Source organism: Gossypium hirsutum, chromosome A03 (genome assembly GCF_007990345.1).
Source record: "Gossypium hirsutum isolate 1008001.06 chromosome A03, Gossypium_hirsutum_v2.1, whole genome shotgun sequence".
In the NCBI taxonomy this organism is placed as follows: domain Eukaryota; kingdom Viridiplantae; phylum Streptophyta; class Magnoliopsida; order Malvales; family Malvaceae; genus Gossypium; species Gossypium hirsutum.
The window spans coordinates 7348870-7373608 of record NC_053426.1 but is presented as its reverse complement, the minus strand read 5'-3'; the positions used below and the strand labels follow the sequence as shown (position 1 = coordinate 7373608).

The following is a 24739-nucleotide window of genomic DNA, read 5'->3' as shown; positions in this document are numbered from 1 at the left end:
AACATGGAGAAGAAGCAAAATGAGAGCTTCAAGCAATATGCCCAAAGATGAAGAGAGGTGGCAACGCAAATCTAGCCACCTCTTCTGGAGAAAGAAACCATGATGCTTTTCATCAACACTCTGAAGGCCCCATTCATTAACCATATGTTAGGAAGCGCTACGAAGAACTTCTCAGATATAGTAATGTCTGGCGAGATGATTGAAAATGTAATAAGAAGTAGGAAGATAGATGCGTGGGAAAGCGTTAAAAGATCAACCCCAAAGAACAAGAAAAATGAGGTGAATAACCTGAGCATGTATAATAAAGGGTATTCCAAATCGGTCACTGTTGGCCAGCTAAGGCCGTAACCACTAGCTACCAAGGCCCTCCAAGGCAAGAATCCAATTCGAGGCCAAATACAGAAAAGACTCAAGTTCACACCCATCCCGATAACATATAGAAAACTGTATCAGAATCTATTTGACGTACATGTTGTATCCCTGTTTACTCGGAACCCTTACAACCTCAATTCCCGAAATGGTATGATACGAATGCTCAATGCGAATACCATGCGGGAATAACAGGACACTCAATTGAGAACTGCACCACATTTAAAAAGTTAATCGAAAGGTTCATTAAGATGGACATTGTGAAATTCGATGATCCATCAGGACCTCATGTAGCAAGAAATCCGTTACCCAGTCATTCAGATCAAATGGTAAACGCGATAATTGAGAAAGGGGGAAAGAGAACCAAAACCAATGTTGCAGAAGTAAAAACCTCACTAAAATGGGTTTTGAAACAAATGATAAACATGGGATTAATCATTCAGGATTTGAAGAAGATACCCAATGGGATGAGAAGCTACTGTGAGTTCCACACGGAAGAAGGTCATGAAATCCAAGAGTGCGCTGAATTCAAAGCTTTGGTGTAAAGTCTAATGGATAACAAAGAGTTGGAATTCTTTGAAGAGGTCAGAAACCCAGAAGGAATGTTGGGAATCTAAACATTAACACCGTATATGAAGAGGGAGATGGGGAAGAGAATTTACTAGGCATCTGCCCTTACATATTTGAGAGTGTCTTGAATAATGGGATTGTGGAAGAGATCCCTGTATTTCTCAGAGCCAATTTAGAGTAATATTTAAAACACGTTTGTTGCTTTAAGCTTAGAAGTAATAAGAATCCTTTTATGAAATAGGCTTATGTCCAAAATCTTTATTTCAATAAAATCCATATTTGCTATCATTTTAAACAAATATTCTTTTATTCTATACAAACAGTTATTCTTAGATTCTTTTGTTTTTTGGATTTTCTTTCAAATATTCTTTTATTCTTTATTCATGATCATACCATACAAATTGTAACACCCTTCGCCCGTATCCCTCGCCGGAACAGGGTTCGAGGTGCTACCAGATTTAAACTCATCCATTTATATAAAACCAGACCGTAAAAAATTTTGATCAATTTTAAACTTTTCATACACACGTATATTATCCTTTAATCGGGCTTACAAGGCCCAAAATATTCATGAGGCATTATTAAATATTTACCAATATCTGAGTCTTGTATCATTTACTTACTCAACTTTACAACCCTATACATGCCATAGACTCGAAATACTAAGATTTACTTACGCCGATCGCGTAGACTTGACAATGTGATAATATCCCTGACGGCCTCCAACCCGATCTAACCTGGCAATCCTAGGGAATATGGGAAAGAAATGGGGAGTAAGCTTTACGCTTAGTAAGTTCATAAGAAAACAATAAGCAACTCATTAACAAGTTTTATCAATGTTTACAACATAATCACAAATTCACTACAAGTTGTCTTCCTAAGCAATAGTCACTAAATTATTTATAACTGGAGGTACAAAACTCCAAATCAATTACCGTTAATTTTCACTGAAAATACACTCATATTTCTTCCATCCATAAAATTTTCAGAATTTTAGGTTTGGCCAATAAATACCAGATTTTTCTTAAAGTTTCCCATGTTTCACTGTTTGACTAATCTGACCACTCTTCACTACGAATCAAATTTCTCATTGTACAGAATTCAAAATATGTTCTATTTGATTTCATTTGAAACTAGACTCATTAAGGAGTCTAAGAATATAAATTTTATCTTATAACCATTTATGTAAAAACTATAATGATTTTCTAAAAATAGAACAGGGGACCCCGAAGTCATTTGACTCTATCCCACGCCACTTCAAATATCTCATTATCAGCAATTCTTTTGCTTAAACGGTTTATTTTATAAGAAACTAGACTCATTAATCTTTAATTACATAATTTATTCAGCTTCTAACTCAACTCCAACAATTTATGGTGATTTTCCAAAATCACGTTACTGCTGCTGTCCCAAGCAGATTTATTACAAATTCACTCTTTCACACATTCTTTGCATTCACATTATTTAAACATGTATATCACCAATCAATTTCATCACATATTTATAATTTCACTCAAGCATAATCTCAATACAATACATCATGCTCAATGATTCGTACACAACCGTTCAAATTAGCAATTATAAGATGATTCCGCACATAGTCCACCCTTATCGATAATTTACGATGGTTTTGCCCTTACTCACATATATGACATAGGCATTTTCACCTATGCTTCTCATTTCACACTCATGATTCAATTCCAATCGATCTAACATGCATAAGAATATATCACATACCTGGCCAACTTAATGCATTGAACAAATTCAATTGCCGATTTAACACAAGGTCTCATAGTCTTAGACTTTTATCAAATCACCGGCATTTAGCCTGCTAGGTTTTAAACCCGATAATATTATTCACCAGCTTAAAGCTTGCTAGGCTCAAAGCCCAAATATCACCATTATAAAGTCGTCTCATAAACAATTCATATAATATAGCATGTATACCTGTTCACTTTGCTCTATTTAATCATTCAATCACAATTTATAATTTCCCTTTGAATCATTCGATATTTTGCACACTAAGTGTCATTCTCAATATCTCACACACTAAGTGCCATTCTCAATATTTCGTACACTGAGTACCATATTTGATTGCCCTGCACACTAAGTGCCACATTTTGTCGATATGTCGTCAGACATTAAAATATTCACGTATATACAATTTATACAATATTAAAGTATTAGACACAGCAATTTAACAATGCTTATTACATACGAACTTACCTGGCTAAATTGTAGAGATACCAAAGCTCAAGGGCATTTTGGTAATTTTCTCATTTTTCTCGATTTTCCACCCGATCTTGATCTAAATTAATAATTTCATTCAGTATATTAATTTAGACATTAAAACACCTCATTTCATACAATTTGGTTATTTTTGTCATTTTTACAAAATTACCCCTAAAGTTTTACTTTTATTCATTTTAGTCCCTGAGCTCAAAACATGCAAATTAACCATTTTAACCATAATTAAGCTTAGCCAAATGTTCATGGTATCAAAACAGACTGTAATTCACTTTATGGAAAAATTATAGTTTTGCCCCTAATATTTCAACTTCTTTACAATTTAGTCCCTATATCATAAAAATGCAAATTCATGAAATTGAGTAAAATTCTACTATAGACGAATATCACTAGTGTCTCTAGCAGCCCACACATTTCATTTATTTGACATTTTAACCACAAAGTTTTCACATTTATCAATTTAGCCCTTAATTGTCAATTTCACAAAAATTCACTTAACAAAAAGTGTTTGACTATCAACAAGGACTCATATTCTTCCATTAAACTTCAAAGCCCTATTATACTCATCAATGGCAAATATCAAGCTATTCAATGGTTTTGCAAAATAGTCCCCTCATTAGATAGATTAAGCAACAACGATCCCGAAAATATAAAAATAATTAAAAACGGGACTAGAAATGCCTACCATGCATTAGCTGAAAGTTGGAAGCTTCTTCCATGGCTTCTCAAGCCTTCATATTCGGCTGGTAAAAAGAGAATGAAAAAGATGACACCTTGATTCTTTTATTATATTCATTTTATTATTATTTTTAACCAATTTACAATATTAACCTTTATACACTTTATTTATTACACCAAATGCCAAGCCATCATATCCCACTATCTCTTTAATGGGCTGATTACCAAATAAGGACTTCTACTTTTAAGTTCTATATCTATTTAATACCTTTAGATTATAGAACACAACTTTTGCACTTTACACAATTTAGTCCTTTTTGTTTAATTAACTATCGAAACGATAAAATTTTTCAACGAAACTTTAATACCATCTTATTGCCATTATGTAAATATTTATAAAAATATTTACGACTCGGTTTATAGAAACAAGGTCCCGATACCTCATTTCTAAACTCACTTGACCTTAGGGTCATACCACTCGAACTTAATAAATCGCTTATAAAACAAAAATCACAATATCAAAAACATTTTTAAAATCACAATTAACTCGTAAATATTAAATATAATATTTACCAACCTACTCGTTCGGATTTGGTGGGCCCGAAACCACTGTTTCGATCAACCCTAAAAAAAATAGGCTGTTACACAAATAATTATTCTTAGATTCATTTATTTTTTGGAATATTCCTTTGTACCTACAACAGGTCTCCAGATATCAACAACATGAACGACGCTGTTGTTGACCCAGAATCTCCTTTTGAGCAAGATATGTGTCTAGAGGGATCTCAAGACTTTGAAGATGATAGAGATTGTAGCCTATCTCCTAATTTATTAATGATGGTAGAACAAGATGAGAAACAAACCCTATCTTACAAAGAGTCAATGGACATCGCGAGCCTAGGAGAAGAGAAAGAGTTAAAGATTGAAGCCTATATCACCATAGAGACAAAGCAAGACGTCATTGAGTTATTCCAAGAATTCAAAGATGTTTCCGCATATAGTATCAAGATACACCTGGGCTACTAAGACATGTAGATTCTGTTAAGGCTAAGAAAATCTTAGAAGAGGTCCATAAGGGTGTCTGAAGAACACATGCTAATGGTTTTACAATGACTAGGCAAAATGTGAGATTTGGGTACTACTAATCTACCATGGAAGGGGATCGCATCAGTTATGCTGTAAATGACAAATTTATGGAGACAATATTCATGTGCCTCATTCATTTCTTCAGACTTTCTCTATGTGGGGCATGGTTATTGGGCCAATCTCGTCAAAAGCTTCTAGCAGACATCGTCATCTTTGTGGACGTTGATTACTTCACTAAGTGGGTGAAAGTCGCTTCATATGCCAATGTCACAAAGTCGACAGTCATCAAATTAAAAAAAAAGAGGGAGATAATGTGCCGACAAGGAATGCTAGAAAAGATCATATCTAATAATGCATAATAACATGATATCAAAAGTTTGCAGTTTGACACCATATCACCCCAAAATGAATGGTGCAGTAGAGGCAGCAAAAAAAAAGATCGTGGGGAAAATGATAGAGACTTGTAAATATTGGCATAATAAGTTACCATTTACCCTCTATGCTTATCGAACGTCAGCCAAGACCTTTGCCGGGGCAATACCTTTTTCATTGGTTTATGGAATAGAAGCGGTTTTGTCCATTGAAGTCGAGATTCCTTCTCTCCAAGTTTCGATTGAGTCAAGAATCAGATGAAGTAGAATGAGTCCAGTTTCAATATGATCAAGTGAACCTGATTGAAGAAAAGAGTTTGAAAATATCCATCATAGTCAAATATATCAAAAACGAATGATACGAGTTTATGGAAAGAAGGCTTGCCCCAGAAAATTCCATGAGAAGGACTTAGTGTTGAAAAGGATCCTTCATATACAAAAGGACTTCAGAGGAAAGTAGATGCTGAATTACGAGGGACCTTATGTGGTAAAAAAGGCCTTATCTGAAAAAGCGTTGATATTGACCAAGATGGATTGCAAGGACCTTCCCAATCCTGTGAATTCAGATTCAGTCACATTTAGTATTTAAAAAAATACACATACAAAAAAACACAAAAAATGAGAAGAAAAAAAAAGAGAGGCCAAGGCAAAAACCCGCAAAGGGTGCTTTGAGACCAAAGGGGTTTTGAATTGAAAAATCGTAAAGGGCAATTCAAATAAAAAATGGGGCATATGGTAGTCTTTCTATGACTGAATTAACAATGAGGAGGTATGCTACATCTTGGGGCATCGACAAAGTACTCTAGATTTCCTAAACATATATCGACCTTAAAATGGTCCTCAAGAAGCTCGTGCAAAGAAGCTCAGGCTGCGATATCTGGGGAACCTAGTCGTCATCTTACCCATATTGAATTTGCTATCCTTGATTACTGTATTCATTTTGAGTTACGCTCCCAATCAATTTCCTTCTTATTATAGTTGTCATCTTTGATTAACTTATTCATTTCGAGTAAATTTCCTTCTTATTGCATTTGTGATCCTTGATTAATTTATTTATTTTGAGCCATGCTCCCATTCAATTCTCTTCTCGTCCATTGTTATGATCTTTTTCAAGCATTTTGCATTGAAATAATGATTAATGGACTGATAGAACTTTCACAAAAGAAGTTATGCATATTACTCTGGAGGCTTCTAAATAGTACAAGAACCTGAAACAAGACTGTTGTTTAGAACTCACCAAACTGAAAGGTTGGAAATGTTTGAGAAAGAGGAGTCTAAATAGTGACTATCTCTTCGAATTTTTTGTCAAAAATATCAGTTTAACGAAGAGACAATATATTGCATCAGTGATACAACCTCGACGAATAACGAGCAACCCAAGCATTAAAATTGGATCATTCTTGAAAAAATGACGTTCTACATTCCTGCATACATATCGAGTCATGTTACCCAGATCAATTGATTGAAGAAGCCACAAATCCAATACTCCTAAGATGCAGTGGGATGGATTGAAGATGATATAAATCCTATACCCTTGAGTTACAGTAGGATGAATGGAAGAAACTAAAAATTTTATTTCCCTGAAGTTGCAGTGGAGCAAACCAGCTGAGCAAATTGTAACTATTTCTTTGGGATTTCTGTCAAAGATATCAACTGAACAAGAAAACAGGATATTGTGTCAATGATAAGACCTTGATGAACAATGAGCAATGACAATCCAAACGTTAAGAAGGGGTCATTCTCATGACATTCTGCATTCATTCAAATATCATTCATACATATCTAGTTAAGAGCATTTGATTTATTCTAATTATGACATCCTAATCATTTGGCATAAGCACATGCCCATGAAATAGATTCTACAGGTCATGTCCTCCAGAGGACGGTGTAGCAAGATCGGTGAACCCACAAATCTCATCTCCCTGAAGTAGCAGTGGAGCAAATTGAAGCTGTAGATCTTATCTCCTTGAAGTTGCAGTGGAGTAGATCTAGTATGGCAGATCTTATCTTCCTGAAGTTGGAGTGGAGCAGATTGAAGCCACCAGCCTTATCTCCCTGAAGTTGCAGCAGAGCAGACTGAAAATAACGAATCTCATTTCCCTAAATTCAATTGAACAGATTGAAGCTACAAATTATGGCAAATCTTATCTTCCTGAAGTTGCAGTGGAGTAGATTGAAGCCACCAGCCTTATCTCCCTGAAGTTGCAGCGAAGCAGACTGAAGATAGCGAATCTCATTTCCCTGAAGTTGTAGTAGAACAGATTGAAGCTACAAGTCACAATCCTTTTCTTCCTGAAGTTGTAATGGAGTAGGAAAATACATAAATCTTATCTCCCTGAAATTGCAGTGGAGTAAGTTGAAATTACCAATTCTTACCTCATTAAAGTTCCAGCGGAGTAGATTGAAGCTACAAATCTCTTCTCCCTAAAATTACATTTGAGCAAATCGAAGCCACAGTCATTATCTCTCTAAAGTTGCAGTAGAGCAGGATAAAAATACACAAACCTTTTCTCCCTGAAGTTGCAGTGGAGCAGGTTGAAATTACCAATTCTTACCTCCTTGAAGTTCTAGCGGAGTAGATCAACTTCTTCCTGAAATTACATTGGAGTAAAACGAAACTACAAGTCTCATCTCCCTGAAGTGGCAGTGCATTAGAATGAGGCTACTTGAAGAAGAGGAGCACCAAAAAGTCAAGATTTGGCACGATCAGGCAAAATTGGCCCTTTTGAAGTCTTTACTCCATTCTCGTTACACGACAACGAGCAAAGAGGGGCAGCTGTAATGGGCCAATTCAGCCTGGACTCTAAACCAATAAAAATAAATAAAAATATTAAAAAAGAAGTCCAAAAAATAGTCCAAATATTACAAAACTACCCAATCTACAAACCCAATACCCAAGCCCAAATAACCCAACTAAACCCTAAGCCCAAAAGGGCCCAAACATTAACATTTGCAGCAAACCCTAGCTACTCATTTGCACCGCAATCAGCCTCCAGCACCTCCAGCGCCGTACGCCACCTCCGTGCTCTCCACGTCTGCGTGCCAGCATGCCACTCCAGCTTTCGTCCGCACCTGCAAACCAAAGAAAATAGAACACGACAGCAAAAACTTTGTATTTCTCTTTTTGTTTTTTTTCTCTCTTTCGACTATAAAGGCCAACGAGAATGGATGTAATTTTTTTTACGAACGAACACACGAAATCAAATACAGAAAAAACAAAGAAATTTAAAGGTGTTTTTTTCTCATTGTGCTTCTATTTGCATTTTATTTCGTTTATTTTTAAGAGAAAACAAAGAATACAAAAAAATCAACTAGAGAAGGTAGTTTGTATATTTTATTTTATCTATTTTTTTTTCTTTTTCTTCTTTCGAAACTCAAAAAAAAGAAAGGTTAATTTTTTTTTACCTTTTCTGCTTGAAACCATCAGATCCGGGCTTTGGAGGCCGAAAGGAAGAAAAAAAGGGGAAATTTTGATTTTTCGGCCACAGTCTACGGTGGCACCCTTGCCGGTGGCCAACGACCGGAGTGACGGTGGCCAATCGGAGGTCTGGCCAAAGAGGGGGCTGAAAGAGAAAGGGGGAGAGTATTTTTTCTATTTTTTTTAGAGAGGGGGGTTAAAATGATTTTTTTGAAGATTTAGTGACTTATATAGGGTGTCAAAATGACACCGTTTTGGCCAACTCCCTCAGGCACCAAAACGATATCGTTTTGATGACCTGACCCGCTCCAGGCTAGGATCCGCGTGTTTTTAAATAGAAGGGCTAATTGCTCTTTTAGCCCTTCCGCTTTTTTATTGTTTTGAAATTAGTTTTTATTTTTTAAATTTTCGCCCATTAATTTATTTCGTTTCCAATTTAGTCCTTCCTGCAACTGTGCGTTTTGGATGGGAGGAATAATTTCCTTTCTAGTCCCTCCTTGTTATTCACGCATGCAAATTGGTACTTTTCTTTTATTTTTATTTCGAATTTGCCCCGAATTTCTATTTTGAATTCAATTTAGTCCTTTTTCTAGTTATTTTGCTATTTTATTATTAAAATTAATTAATTTATTATCACTATTATTATTTTCACTATTACTATTATTATTATTATTATTATTACTATTATTATTTATATTATTGTTGTTATTATTATTATTCCTTATTTTATTATTAATGTATTATTATTATTCTTCATTTTATTATTATTTTCTATTATTACTATTTTTTTACTATTATTATTTATTATCAATATTATTATTATCATTGCTGTTTTTTTATTTTTATTACTATTATTATTACTTTTTACCATTATTATTTTCTATTATTATTACTATTATTAGTATTATTATCATTATTATTATCATTATTTTTATAATCTTTTTACTTAATATTTATTTATTCATTTATCATTCTTTTTTGGCTCGTTTTATCTTATTCGTTTATTTTTTGAAATTAGTTTTTATTTTTTAAATTTTCGCCCATTAATTTAGTTCGTTTCCAATTTAGTCCTTCCTGCAACTGTGCGTTTTGGATGGGAGGAATAATTTCCTTTCTAGTCCCTCTTTATTATTCACACATGCAAATTGGTCATTTTCTTTTATTTTTATTTCGAATTTGCCCCGAATTTCTATTTTGAATTCAATTTTGTCCTTTTTCTAGTTATTTTGCTATTTTATTATTAAAATTAATTAATTTATTATCACTATTATTATTTTCACTATTACTATTATTATTATTATTACTATTATTATTTATATTATTGTTGTTATTATTATTATAACTTATTTTATTATTAATGTATTATTATTATTCTTCATTTTATTATTATTATTTTCTATTATTACTATTTTTTTACTATTATTATTTATTATCAATATTATTATTATCATTGCTGTTTTTATTTTTATTTTTATTACTATTGTTATTACTTTTTTACCATTATTATTTTCTATTATTATTACTATTATTAGTATTCTTATCATTATTATTATCATTATTTTTATAATCTTTTTACTTAATATTTATTTATTCATTTATCATTCTTTTTTGGCTCGTTTTATCTTATTCGTTTATTTTTTGAAATTAGTTTTTATTTTTTAAATTTTCGCCCATTAATTTATTTCGTTTCCAATTTAGTCCTTCCTGCAACTGTGCGTTTTGGATGGGAGGAATAATTTCCTTTCTAGTCCCTCCTTATTATTCACGCATGCAAATTGGTCATTTTCTTTTATTTTTATTTCGAATTTGCCCCGAATTTCTATTTTGAATTCAATTTAGTCCTTTTTCTAGTTATTTTGCTATTTTATTATTAAAATTAATTAATTTATTATCACTATTATTATTTTCACTATTACTATTATTATTATTATTACTATTATTATTATTTATATTATTGTTGTTATTATTATTATTCCTTATTTTATTATTAATGTATTATTATTATTCTTCATTTTATTATTATTATTTTCTATTATTACTATTTTTTTACTATTATTATTTATTATCAATATTATTATTATCATTGCTGTTTTTATTTTTATTTTTATTACTATTGTTATTACTTTTTTACCATTATTATTTTCTATTATTATTACTATTATTATTATTATTATCATTATCATTATCATTATCATCATTTTTATAATCTTTTTACTTAATATTTATTTATTCATTTATCATTCTTTTTTGGCTAGTTTTATCTTATTCGTTTATTTTATTCATATTTTATATTTTTTCCCTTATTATTGTCATTTACATTATTGCACTCATTTTTATTCGATTATGCATATCGTTACCGTAATCCATTTTCCATTTTACTACGAAATAGTGTTACATTTTACCCGACACACTAAAATGTTGTTTTAAACAAGCAATATCTCGTCTTTTGAGATTCGAAAAGTATTATCGGTACCGTAATCCATTTTCCATTTTACTACGAAATAGTGTTACATTTTACCCGACACACTAAAATGTTGTTTTAAACAAGCAATATCTCGTATTTTGAGATTCGAAAAGTCGATCCTTAACTTGCGGGGTTTTGATTTTCTCGATAAATCCGAACAAACAAGCGTTTTAAAATTTTTAATATTTTCAGGAATTAAGAAAAGATTGTGTTCTAACTTACGGAATATGATTTCTTCTTAAAACCGAGATAGTCAAATTTCTTTCGAAATAAATAAAATTTCTGAGGTTTATTCTCTTTTCGAAATTTTAAGACATTGTATTCTAACTTACGGGACATAATTCTTTTTCTCGATTAACGTGAAATATGTTATTTTCTCAAAAAAATTTCATGACTTTTTAACAAAGGATCGTATTTTAAATCTTTTCAAAGTTCTCAATCTTCGACACTAAGACATTAATTAATCAACTAGGTACCAATTTTGGGCGCATCGAGGGTGCTAACCCTTCCTCGTGCGTAACGGACTCCCAAACCTGTTTTCTGGATTTTGTAGACCAAAAATCATCGTTTTAATAAATTTAAACTTTTGTTAAAATGATTGAATTATCAGGTGATCCGATCACACCTAAATAAAAAGGATTGGTGGCGACTCCTATTTTCATTTTCGTTTTCAAAATAAAGTTGACCCCTTTTTAAAAAAATGATTTCGACATATGTGACATTGGAACTAATAGATTTAAATTGACAAGATCATTAGCCATTGTTGTGAAAGTGATAATGTGATTTAAAAAAAAAACTTAAACATTCTACCAACATATAAATTTATTATTGGCTGAACACACGATTAACTAGATTTTCACATTACTATAATTGTGTGATCAAATAACAGTAAAAAGAACAAGTGTCATCACTTTCATAGTCATTTGGTTCAAGTAATTTAACCTTCCAATAACTAATGTAAGATTCTAGAATAACATTCTTTTGTATGGATTTCAAGGGTTACCTTGAGCTTATAAGCTTATATTCCCAATTGTTGGAAAAACTCGATTTAGAAATTGACTTTGTTGCACAGTAGAAAATTAATTTTTTTTCCTAAAATTAAGCAAATATATTATTTATAGTAATAAACTTTTTTTTTTCAAATTCGCACATGTATTTGGAATAGGCGGTCTAATTTGTTTATCGACTTGCTTAGAATGTAGGCATCGATGAACACAATAAAAACTTTATTGATGTTCTAGTGAGGAATTTCAACAACTCTCTATGGGCTAAAAACCAAAGGAAACTTTATCAAATTTAAATTTTACTTGGAAAATAAACCCCACTAAATTTTAGCAAAGTATCGAAGCTTAGTATCATGTATGTTTTTTGACTTAGCCTATGATCTCTATTTATAGAGAAAAACACAAGAATCTTAGTTAAATAAGAAGAAGCAAAATAATAATATTTTAATAGAATATACACATAGTTCCGTACTAGGAATATGTATAAGCAATGGCGCCCTTTTAGGAGCTAGGGTTGTCGCCCATCTTATGTGAGATAGGCTACTAGGTCTATCTTATTCGAACTTTTAATCAACTCATATAATTTACCCAACTCAATAACTAATTTTCTATTTAAAAAAAATATTATTTAATTAATTAAAATAAATTTAATTAATTTTTCTAATTAAATTTCTCAACTCAATTATAATTTTGTTAAATTCATCACGACTTTATCGTACTAGAATTTATAAGTAAGTAAATTTAATTATCTTGTTCAACAAAATAGCAATGACTAATTAATTTAATTTCAACTTCGAACTTCAATTATTTAATTACAATCAATTAAATAGTAGTTTGAAAAATTAATTTAATCTCTAAGCCATCTCTAACTTATTGCGAGAAAATGCATTCACTATGAATAATGATACACACGATCTATTTCTCTAATTCATCATTTTCATTATATTCATCTCGTCCATTCAAATGCAAACCGTCAAGGTTGTATTAAACTAGTGGAGGGACCAATTGGACATATATATAATCAGGACTCAAATAATTTGTAATTAAGTTTTGACTATTTGTCTATCAATTATAATGTTTATTTAGTCATGGACTCATTTCACTAAAGTACACGACTTTATCGTACTAGAATTTATAAGTAAGTAAATTTAATTATCTTGTTCAACAAAATAGCAATGACTAATTAATTTAATTTCAACTTCGAACTTCAATTATTTAATTACAATCAATTAAATAGTAGTTTGAAAAATTAATTTAATCTCTAAGCCATCTCTAACTTATTGCGAGAAAATGCATTCACTATGAATAATGATACACACGATCTATTTCTCTAATTCATCATTTTCATTATATTCATCTCGTCCATTCAAATGCAAACCGTCAAGGTTGTATTAAACTAGTGGAGGGACCAATTGGACATATATATAATTAGGACTCAAATAATTTGTAATTAAGTTTTGACTATTTGTCTATCAATTATAATGTTTATTTAGTCATGGACTCATTTCACTAAAGTACAATGACTGAGATTTCCCTTAAATCATTATGAAAACTATTCATCAAGTGCTTGTCCAATAACCTTGAGATATGTGTGTTACTCTCATAGGAATTCTTGATCTCTTTGGGTTAAATCTATTCACCCAGTGTAATCCTATTTTTTCTCATGGTAATATTACATCTTCCTTCAAGAAAAAGTAAATCATTAACACAAAATAATTAAATAATTCTACTTAGACAAATGACCCCGTAGTCACAGTACTTTTCTGTCTATCATGTAATGCCAATAAGAGGATACCATTTACCCTTTTTTAGAACTATGAGTTCCACTATTGTAAGTGAAGCTATGTCATGCAAAAGTCATGCACCTAATGTATCAACTTTTGAATCTATTATAAATTGAGCTCAAGCTTTCAATACATCAAAGCTTACAAGTTACGTACACATAGTCTGTCACTTACTCAATATTGAGGTCAGTCACATTATGAATGTCACAAGTGAATAAATCCATAAACGGATCTAGGATTTATTTTACTTAGGTCATGTCCAATGTATTTCCAGTCCAAACAATTGCATCTATGTCTTTATCTTCTGGGAGTCATCTACTCCGATACCGAAGACAAGATATCTTCCTAATTGGACTTGATAATGTTGGGATCTAGTGTTTTTAGTGTAGTATTTCTGTCTATAAGTACTTGTACTTTTTGAATAAATTGTTTAATAAAATATCCATTAGTTACATTAATATCCTTTATACATTTTCCTAAACGGGTTTTGCACGCAAATCGAAATGAAAGTAAATATTGGCTCAATGATTATCTAATGTTTAACTAATATTAAGTGGTATTACGTGGTCAGATCGTAACATTGAAAGACAATTTATATTAGTAAATAATCTAAAGATGTCCTTAGTCTAATAAAAAATGAGCAGATTCAAAGACTAATATGTTATCTATCAAGTCCAATTAGGAAGATACCTTGTCTTGGGTATCGAAGTGGTTAACTCCTATAAGATAAAGATATAAATGTGATTGACTGGATTGACAGTACATCAAACAGGAGCCAAGTAATATATATCCTAAATCTGTTTATGAATTTATTCATTTGTAACACTCATAGTGTAGAATACCTTAATCCTGAGTTAATGATGGACTATGTATGCATGCCTCGTATATTTTGTTGTAAATGAAAGTCTGAGTTCAAATAAATAAGGAATCGAAAGTCAGTACTTTGGGTATACAACTTCTACAGTATGTAGCATCATTCCACAATAGTAGATTTCATAACCCAACTAAAGGATAAATAATATCCTCTCATCGGCATTACATGATAGATGAAAAGTCAAACTTGAGCATCAATCATTTGTCTTTGTGATAAATGATTTAATTACTATTTTATGGTAATTAACTTTTCATGAAAGAAGATATACTAGTTATCATGAGATAAAATAAGATTACATTAGGAGAACGAATTTATCTCAAAGAGATTAAGAATATCCTATGAGAGTAACACACTTATGACAAGGTCATTGATGAGCACTTATTAAGTAGCTTTTGTAATGATATATAATAAATGAGAGCTCAGTCAAGATACTTTAGTGCAATGGCTTCATGACTAAATAATATTATAATTAATAGGCGAAAAGTCAAAACTTAATTATAAATTATTTGAGCCCTAATTATATATGTTCAATCAATCTCATCAATCCCTCCGCTAGCTCAAGATAACTAGAAACAAATTGCATGTAAACTAATGAATAAAAAGGAATGAAACTGATAGGATAAGAGAAATAGATAGACTTGTTAATGGGTCGGGCCACTTGGCCCAGCCTGAAGGCTTGCCTGAAATGTGGGAGGGTTTGGATAAAAATATAGTCAAGAAAAATAGGTTTGGAAAAAAAAAGGCCCGTTTAAAAAATAGACCGGGCCTCGGGTAAGGCATTTTTTTGCCCGAGCTTGACTCGGCCTAAATTCACTAAATGACAAAAAAATCTATTTTTTTGTTTTTTAATATTATTTTTTATTATTTTCTCCCTATTTTACTACCATTTTACTATTATGTTACTACTATTTTGTTGTTATTGTTTGGATATTGTAAAAAACTTATTTTGTTGTTAATTTTGTTATTATTTTAAAGACATTTGTTAATTTTATTTTTATTTTAGAGGCATTTACTTGTTAAGTTGCATCTATCTTAGTGATATTTAAGTATACATATTTTTTAAAATTTCTTTTCAATTTGTTAGGAAATATTTATTTTGATATTTTTAGTATTTTTAATGTATTACATAATTTTTAAAATTATATAAAAATTAATATGGGTGGGCCGGGTCGGGCTCGAGTTTTAACATATTTATTCGGGTTGGGCTTGGGCAAAATTTTGGGCCCATTTTTTGGCCCGGCCTAGCAAATGAGCTTAAATTTTTAATTGAGCCTGGCCCAGCTCATGCACACTTCTAGAAATAGATCACATGTATCACTATGAGCAATGAATGTATTTTCTTGCTAAGTACAATAAATGACTTAGGAATTAATTTGAATGTATTTATTTAAATTTTTATGATTCTGTAAATAAAATCTTTTATTAAGAATTGAACTGCAATTAAAAAAATAAATTTCAAGACATTTTTTATACGATAAATGTTAATCTTGTTACAGTTTGAACATATTTGATTCTTTTTAATAGTATAAGAACTAAATTAATTCATTTAATAATAAAAAGACTAATTTGATTCATTCTCTATAATATAAAAACCTCATAATACTTTAACTTAAAGTAGTCACATCCAAAGTTAAACCTAAAGTTAATGAAAATTTGTTTGTAAATCAATTAATGAATAATTTCTTCAATAAAATAAATTTTTATTTGTGTGACTATGACATATTTAGCACATTTTTAAGTAAATGTAAAATAATGATTTAAATAATGTTACATTTTTTTTATGATATAATTCTCAAATTAACCATATTCTCTCAATCTTTAAAAATGAATAATATTACTTAAAGTATTACAACAACAATATCAACTAAGCTAAAATTTAATAGACACATACGATGTTACATTTGGAAAAAAAACTAGATTATCAATCTGATTGATGATTAATCCAATTAGATTATCAATTCTGAGTTCAACAATAATTAAGTAAAAACTAAAAAATAATAAAAATTATCGACCTATCCAATTGTCAGTCATTTGGTACTACTATTCAATGTTTCAAGCAACCTACTCTAAGCCCGGAAAAAGGTCTACAAGAGAGACTACTTTAACCCAAAATGGCCGGTTTAAATTTGGGCCAACTTTATTGGCAAAACCCATAAAGGAATCTGGAATTTTCTAGCATTTTCATGTTCCGCAGTTTAAACTTCGCGATGCAAATTTCTAGAAATTTCTAGACAATTTCTTTCCTCTTTATATATATCCTAATCATTGTTTATCCTTGACATAACGAAATTCAGCAATTTTCTCAACATACGATTACTCGCTTTCGCTTAAAAATGGCAATGATTCCTACCATCTTTGGCAACAACAGGCGCAGCAGCCTCTTCGACCCGTTTTCGTTGGACTTGTGGGATCCCTCCAAGGAGTTCGATTTCCCAACGGTCACATCGTTTCCTTCACTTTCCCGAGAAAACTCCGCTTTCGTCAACACGCGCGTGGACTGGAAGGAGACACCGGAGGCACACGTGTTCAAGGCGGACCTCCCGGGGGTGAAGAAAGAGGAGGTGAAGGTGGAGATCGAAGGCGATAGGGTTCTCCAAATCAGCGGAGAGAGGCACGTGGAGAAGGAAGAGAGGAACGACACGTGGCATCGAGTGGAGCGGAGCAGCGGGAAGTTCTCGCGGAGGTTCAGGTTGCCGGAGAATGTGAGAATGGGCGACGTGAAGGCTTCCATGGAAAATGGGGTTCTTACTATTACTGTTCCTAAAGTTGAGATGAAGAAACCTGAGATCAAATTCGTTGAAATCTCTGGTTAATTGTGAAAAACGTGTTTTTGAAATCTGTGGTTTCGTTTGTTATTTTTACTTTTTGATTGATGTATCTGTTCCTTTTGGTTTGGAATAAGGTTTGATTATGTAAATCATTAATTTTAATGTCTGAGACTCCTGGTTTTTAAATTTTGTTTAGTGTTATTGTGTGAGTCAAAACATCATTGGTTCATCAGTTGAGGAGGCTATTTTTTTACTTCTTCGAGACAAGATTTCAACAGAATCTTCGTACTGCTGATTCCGAAATAGCTTCATGGTGAAACAGCAAATGATTTTAGACCCATCAATTACAGAATCATTACAAAGATCATTCTTTGTCGATAGATTAAAACCGATTATAACCCATGAATAAAGCTTATGACATGCTCAGTTGGGGTTCATTAAAGAGGTACCCAAAGCTACAAGCTTGTCGGGATAAGTGGGTAAGTTTGATTCTTGCGTGTATTAGTTTTGTCTAGTTAATGGGGATCATTGTGGCCAGGAGAGGCATTAGACAAGGAGATTCTTCTTTTGTCATAATGTACTCTCGTGCGTGTTGGAAAGGGCAGAGGAAGGAGAACAGGTTTATGTCATTAAGATGAGCAGAGATAGAATTCCTATATCGCATTTATTTTTTGCTGAGGATATATTTATCTTCTTCCGAGCAAATTTAGAAGAATGCCAGCATGTTAAAAGATCAGTATTATCCATTTTCTGGCAAGACTATTAACATGGATAAATCAGAATTGGTGGTGAGCAGAAATTGTCATACTAGATTTATGAGAATGTTTTGACAGAGCCTAGGCGTGAAGCCTGGTAAGTACATGGGTTTTAATTTTGATAAAATCAGGCATAACACTGAATTCTTCCGATGTAGAACAAACTTCAAGGATGGAAGAAAAATCTATTGTCTGCTGGTGGGTAACAATATGCCGATTTATAATTTATCATGTTCCAAAGCCCTGGATAGATTGACAAAATAACTAGAGATTTCTTTTGGAAAACGTGTCATGACTCTAGGAAATTGCATATGAAAAATTAGGAAAATGAAGATGATGAATCAGTCTCTGCTTGCGAGTCAAGCTTGGCGAATTTTCAAAGAGTCTAGCTGGCCGGAACAAAATACAATCGTAAAGAAATATTGCAAAAGGAGTCATTTTGAACCTGCGGATTATTGGATTTGGAAAAGCCTTTTGTTCGGTACGTATTTGTGCAATCAAGGGATTGATTGGTAGATATGGAGTGGTGACCAGATTATTATATTGGATGGTTCACTCCTACTAAGAAATGCTTAGACAAGAAGAGAAGAATCTGATTTGGTTGGGTTGAGAGAATGAATCTTATCACACGACTTTGGCATGACTCACTACTGACAATGTTGTCAATGATTTTGCAATGGCCTATTCATCTGGAAATTCACTACTGCTGAGGAATATTGAGTTAGTTCAGGGTGTCAATAGAGGCTTACGTATAAAGTTATTTCATTTCTTTGGAAAATTTGTATAAGCTGCTTGCTTACGAAAGAGAAATTAGGAAAAGGACTGATACCATATGCGATTTATGTAAAAATCAAACTGAGAATGCTAATCATTTGTTTCTCTCTTGCCCTTTAGCTAGAGCTGTTTGGTTAGGGTCGAATATTGGTTTGAAGGAGATTTCATTCTCCAAAATGGTTGTTCACAAAGGGAAGTCGATAATTAGGGATAATGTCGCGTGGAGCTCGAAAGATGTCCTAGAGATGGTGAGCATTCTATGGAGCATCTGGTTTCACCAGAATGGCTGTTGCTTTAAGAGTTACAAACCAAACCCAATGCAAGTGTTGAGTAAAGCTAAAAATTGTCTGTTTGCGTTTGAACCTAATGTGGAGCAAAAAGATTTGTCTTTTACTTCCAGGATAAGATCGTTTAAGTTGGATTAATATGGGGGAAAGAAATGGGACAGGTAGTTGTTATGGGTTCTTCTGCATGAAGAAAGGGAATGTTGTTACTGGTACTGCTTTCGTGCTAGCAAGAGCGGATGATACTTCAATAGTACTATGTGTTTTAATGGTTCCAAACAGACAAAACTATTTCTGCTAAGGGAGACGTTGATCCATGCAAATAATGGTGGTCTCATAGTGACGGTTCCAAATGACAAATACAAGATATTTTAAAGAAGGAAAAAGAAAGAGCTAACTGGAGACTTCAACCACTGATTAAAGATGTAAAACATTTGGGCAACATAAGCATGTCAGGGGGTCGCAATAGACTCAACAACTATTGGAATAGAGAGGTTGATAGATGGGCATCAGTACCTGCAAATTTCAGAATGAATTTTCGTTTTCCTAGTTAGATACTTATCGCTTCCTAATTTTTAAAAATATGCTGAGAAAAAGACTTGTTTGAAAAAATAGGCTGTTGTTTTTGGTTAAAAAAACTTAATTAAATTAATTACTTAAAAGTCTCGTACATTAATCCTAATATTATTCCTAACCTAGATTTATCTTCTAAATTGCTCTTGCTGGTTTGACCCTAGCTTTGTACTAAACTATACTGAGCTGCCTAACCTAATAAAAGCTTAATAGTTTTTAAAAAGTTCCAAGGAAGTCCCTGAAAGACAAAGTTTCTATTCTTCCAAATCCATCATGCTAGCAATCTGAAACAGGTTGACCATGGAACCCCGTTCCTTAGTCTCCATCCCGAGTTCTTTAAATTTGTGTTAATCCATTCGAAGCTGGTTTCTAAGAAGAATTGTGCTCGGTAGTTCCCTTGTACAAGTGATGCCAAATTTCTTTAGCAATTGGACAGTCCCTAACTACATGCAAAATATCTTCTGTTTCATAGTGGCAAACTGGGCATGATGTATTTTGTCCAATGCCCCTCTTGTAATAGCCTAAATTTTCAGTGGTGTCGGAACAGTGATTCGAGATCACTAAATCCGAAAAATGAGTAGAAAATATTTATAATTTAGTGAATATAAGTTAAGTGTGAAGTTAGGAAAATTTTTGAAATAGCGAATAGTGTACTAGAAATAAAAATTTTAAAAATTAGAATCGGAAATAAGATATCGAGAGTTTGAAAATTTTAAAACGAGCCATAAATATTTTTATAAATATTTATGGAGTGTTAATAAGTTAGTATTAAAGTTTCGTTAAGAAATTTTAAAGTTTCGATAGTTAATTGAATAAAAAGGATTAAATTATAACAAATGTAAAATTATGAAAAATGATTAAATAGCTTAAATGATAAAAGAAAGAGGGTTTAAAAGGAAAAATAGACCCAAGGTCTATTTGGGCTCGACGGCAAGAGGCATGAAATCAGTAGAAAAATTGATGAATTAAGGGAAAAATTGGAATATTGCAAAATTTACTTACTAAACCTAGGACTAAAGTGGAATTATCTAGATTTCTCATTATTTTTCTGCATTCTCATCAGCAAAAACACCATAGAAGGGTTTTCTTAAGCTGGTTTTTCATATTTTTACTGCAAGTAAGTTCAATTATTGATTATTTCTTGAAATTTTTGTGTTTTTATGACTTTTACAACTAGGTCCACTTGTTGAATTCATTAGTTTTTGATTCTATGAAAGAAATTGGAAGTTGCTACGAATATGTACTGGACGTATATGATGATTTAGCATGGAATTAGAGTTTTAAATTATTTATATGTTGATTTTATTGAAAGAATTGAATAGAAAGTGAATGTTTGGGACCTAATGGTGAAAGAGTTTGAAGTTAGGGTTTTATGTGGAAATTATGAATTTAAATAATTGTGAAATAACATATAATGTCTAGGTAAAGCATTAATTAGGAAAATTTAGCTTCATTGAGGAATTAATTGAGCAAGGACTGAATTGTATGAACTGTGAAATTTGGGGAAAAAATCGAAATCAATATTTGCACTAAAACAGTTTTGGACAGCAACAGTAGTCTAACTTTGAAAAATCACCATAAATTGTAAAAATCGAATTAGAAGATGAACAAAATATGAAATTAAAGCTTATTGAGTCTAGTTTCTTATAGAAGAAACAGTGTAAGCAATGAAATTGTAGATCATGAGATATAATAGATTTTGTGAGACAATGTCAGAATGATTTCGGGTTCCCCTATTCTGACTTTATTGAAAGAATTGAATAGAAAGTGAATGTTTGGGACCTAATGGTGAAAGAGTTTGAAGTTAGGGTTTTATGTGGAAATTATGAATTTAAATAATTGTGAAATAACATATAATGTCTAGGTAAAGCATTAATTAGGAAAATTTAGCTTCATTGAGGAATTAATTGAGCAAGGACTGAATTGTATGAACTGTGAAATTTGGGGAAAAAATCGAAATCAATATTTGCACTAAAACAGTTTTGGACAGCAACAGTAGTCTAACTTTGAAAAATCACCATAAATTGTAAAAATCGAATTAGAAGATGAACAAAATATGAAATTAAAGCTTATTGAGTCTAGTTTCTTATAGAAGAAACAGTGTAAGCAATGAAATTGTAGATCATGAGATATAATAGATTTTGTGAGACAATGTCAGAATGATTTCGGGTTCCCCTATTCTGACTTTGGAAAACCATAAAAAATTGGAGAAAAATAATTAGGGGCTTAAATTTATATTTTTAAAATCCTTAATGAGTCTATTTTTAATAGAAATAAACATGGACATCATCCAAATTCTGTACGAAGAGATACTTAATTTTTAGTGAAGAAGGGTCGGAATTGTCAGACAGCAGAACAGGGGTGACTTTAAAGAATACTTATTGGCTGGACCAAAAATTCTAAAAATTTTATGATAAGAAGATATATGAGTCTAGTTTCAAGGAAAATTAGCGGATCCTAATTTGGAATTCTGTAGCTAAAGATAAAAATAATTTAGTGACTATGATACGGATGGACAGCATTGGAATATGCATAAGTAAATAATTAAATTATAGATAATATTACTTATAAGCGGGTTGAAGATGAAGTCAATACTGATAAGTGAATAATTTTACAATGATAGATCGAGAACCCGAAGCAAGTCGAGGAAAATAAAAAGTAGCCGATTAGTCCCTGAACTTTCACAAATTTTGTAAATTGACCCAGGTAAGTTCATATGGTTGAAGTTTAATGATTATATGTTAATTTTATGAATTATATAATGTAATATGTACGATGAAATATATTTATTGATAAATAGAGAATAAAATAACAACCCAAAAATCGAATAAATGATTAAATTGAGCGGAATGTCGGATTTGAGTACTTCTGATCAGTGACAAGTGATAAGTGGTAGCCTCAGCTACACTTATCTAATCAGTGATAAGTGACAAGTGACAAGTGATAAGTGATAGCTTTAGCTACACTTATCTGATCAGTAATAAGTGGTAGCTTTAGCTACACTTATCTGCTCAGTGACAAGTGATAAATGTGATCAGTGTAAGACCGTGGCAGGACTATGACTTCAAAATGTGATAAGTGATCATACGCAAGACCATAGTTATACTATGGCAAAGTGAAAGTGAAGTACTCAATTTTCCGTAACAATTCCCTAATTTGGTTAAAGAATGATATATGACAATTGGGCCCAAAAGAATTAAAAGAAATGGATAAGTGATAGTAAGTTTATACAAGGGAACTCACCAATGGCTGTGGTTGACAGGTGAACTTAATAATTGTGTATATTGTATAAGTGTATAAATATTTGGTAAGATTTATGTTTTATGCCTACGAACTTACTAAGCTTTTATAAGCTTACATGAGTGTAATCAATGTCTCTTGTAGATTGACGTGGAAGTATACGGAGGATCGGATCAACACAAAGGATCACACTATCCAGATTATCTCCGGTAGCTTTTGTAAATTTCTTTTTGATTTATATGGCATGTATAAGGTTTGATGATTATATAAATACTAAGACTTGTTTAAGAAATATACATTAAAGTAAAGAATGATGAATATGTTAAATAGTATAATTATAATAGTAGTATAATTTGGTATCAAATTGATTGAAATGAATTGGTTGGTTGGATTAGTCTCGGTTTTAAAATTTGCAGGGAAGGTTATATATTTATAAAGGGGTTATATTAAGCAAAAAAAAAACTTTAGGATTTTGTGAAAAATTCCCTATGGTTTCGATTTAATTCTGGTTTGGTCTCGAAGTATGTTTTGGGCTTTGGAGGCCCATCTAAAGGACGCTATGACATGTTTTAGTAAATGAATAGTATTTAACTCGTATTAATGGAAAATTAATTCGGTAAACTCCGGTAATGCCTCCTACTCTATTTCAGCGATGAATACGGGTAAGGCGTGTTACATTTAGTGGTATCAGAGCCCGGTGTAGCCGGTTCTCTGAACATGTGTTATGTGTCAAGTGTTTAGAACATGCCATATAAATTTGTGATAGTGTGATGTGTATGATCCGATCTAATATTTGTCATTTTTATAGATATTCTTCGATTATAAAGATGTCAGATAGACCTGAACGCACTGAATAGGAGGAAGCTAACAGTAGAGTGCAGACTTCTAAACAAGGAACAAGTAATGATATTCCAATTTCTATGATGCGAGAGCGAGAACTTAAAAATATGATTTATGGAGTTATGAATCAGTGGTATAAGGAGATGATACAAGAAAGAAGTCAGGCTCAACCACCTCTTCCCCCTACTGCACCACCTGTGGTACCTCCGGTTGCTCCTCCACCTCCTTCAATAATTGAAACTAGTAAACGTTCTTCGATTGAAAAGCTTAGGAAGTTTGGAGCTGAGGAATTTCGAGGGAGATCAGATGATGACCCTTTAAAAGCTGAGTATTGGCTACAGAGTTTGGTAAGAATTTTTAAACAAATGGCTTGTTTTCCGGAGGATTATCTACAATGTGCCGTCTCATATTAAAAGAAGAAGCGTATAATTGGTGGGAAACTATGGAAGCTGTAGTACCTGCAGAGAAGCTTACTTGGGAATTTTTCCAGAACAAGTTTAAAAAGAAATATGTGGGGAAAAGATATTTAGACAAGAAAAAGAGAGAATTTATTGACCTACGGCAGGGAAATAAGTCAGTGGCTGAATACGAAAGAGAATTTATCTATCTCAGCAAATATGCTCGAGACATTGTACCTACT

The 24739-nt window shown here is 32.1% G+C and overlaps 1 protein-coding gene across 1 annotated transcript; it reads left to right on the top strand.

The window, feature by feature from the left end:
• Positions 1-17052: 17052 nt before the first annotated feature.
• LOC107885957 (17.6 kDa class I heat shock protein 2) lies at positions 17053-17795 on the top strand. Its single transcript, XM_016809723.2, has one exon. It carries the CDS (start codon positions 17199-17201, stop codon positions 17676-17678), a length of 480 nt encoding a protein of 159 aa, XP_016665212.1. The 5' UTR covers positions 17053-17198; the 3' UTR covers positions 17679-17795.
• The last annotated feature ends 6944 nt before the right edge of the window (positions 17796-24739 follow it).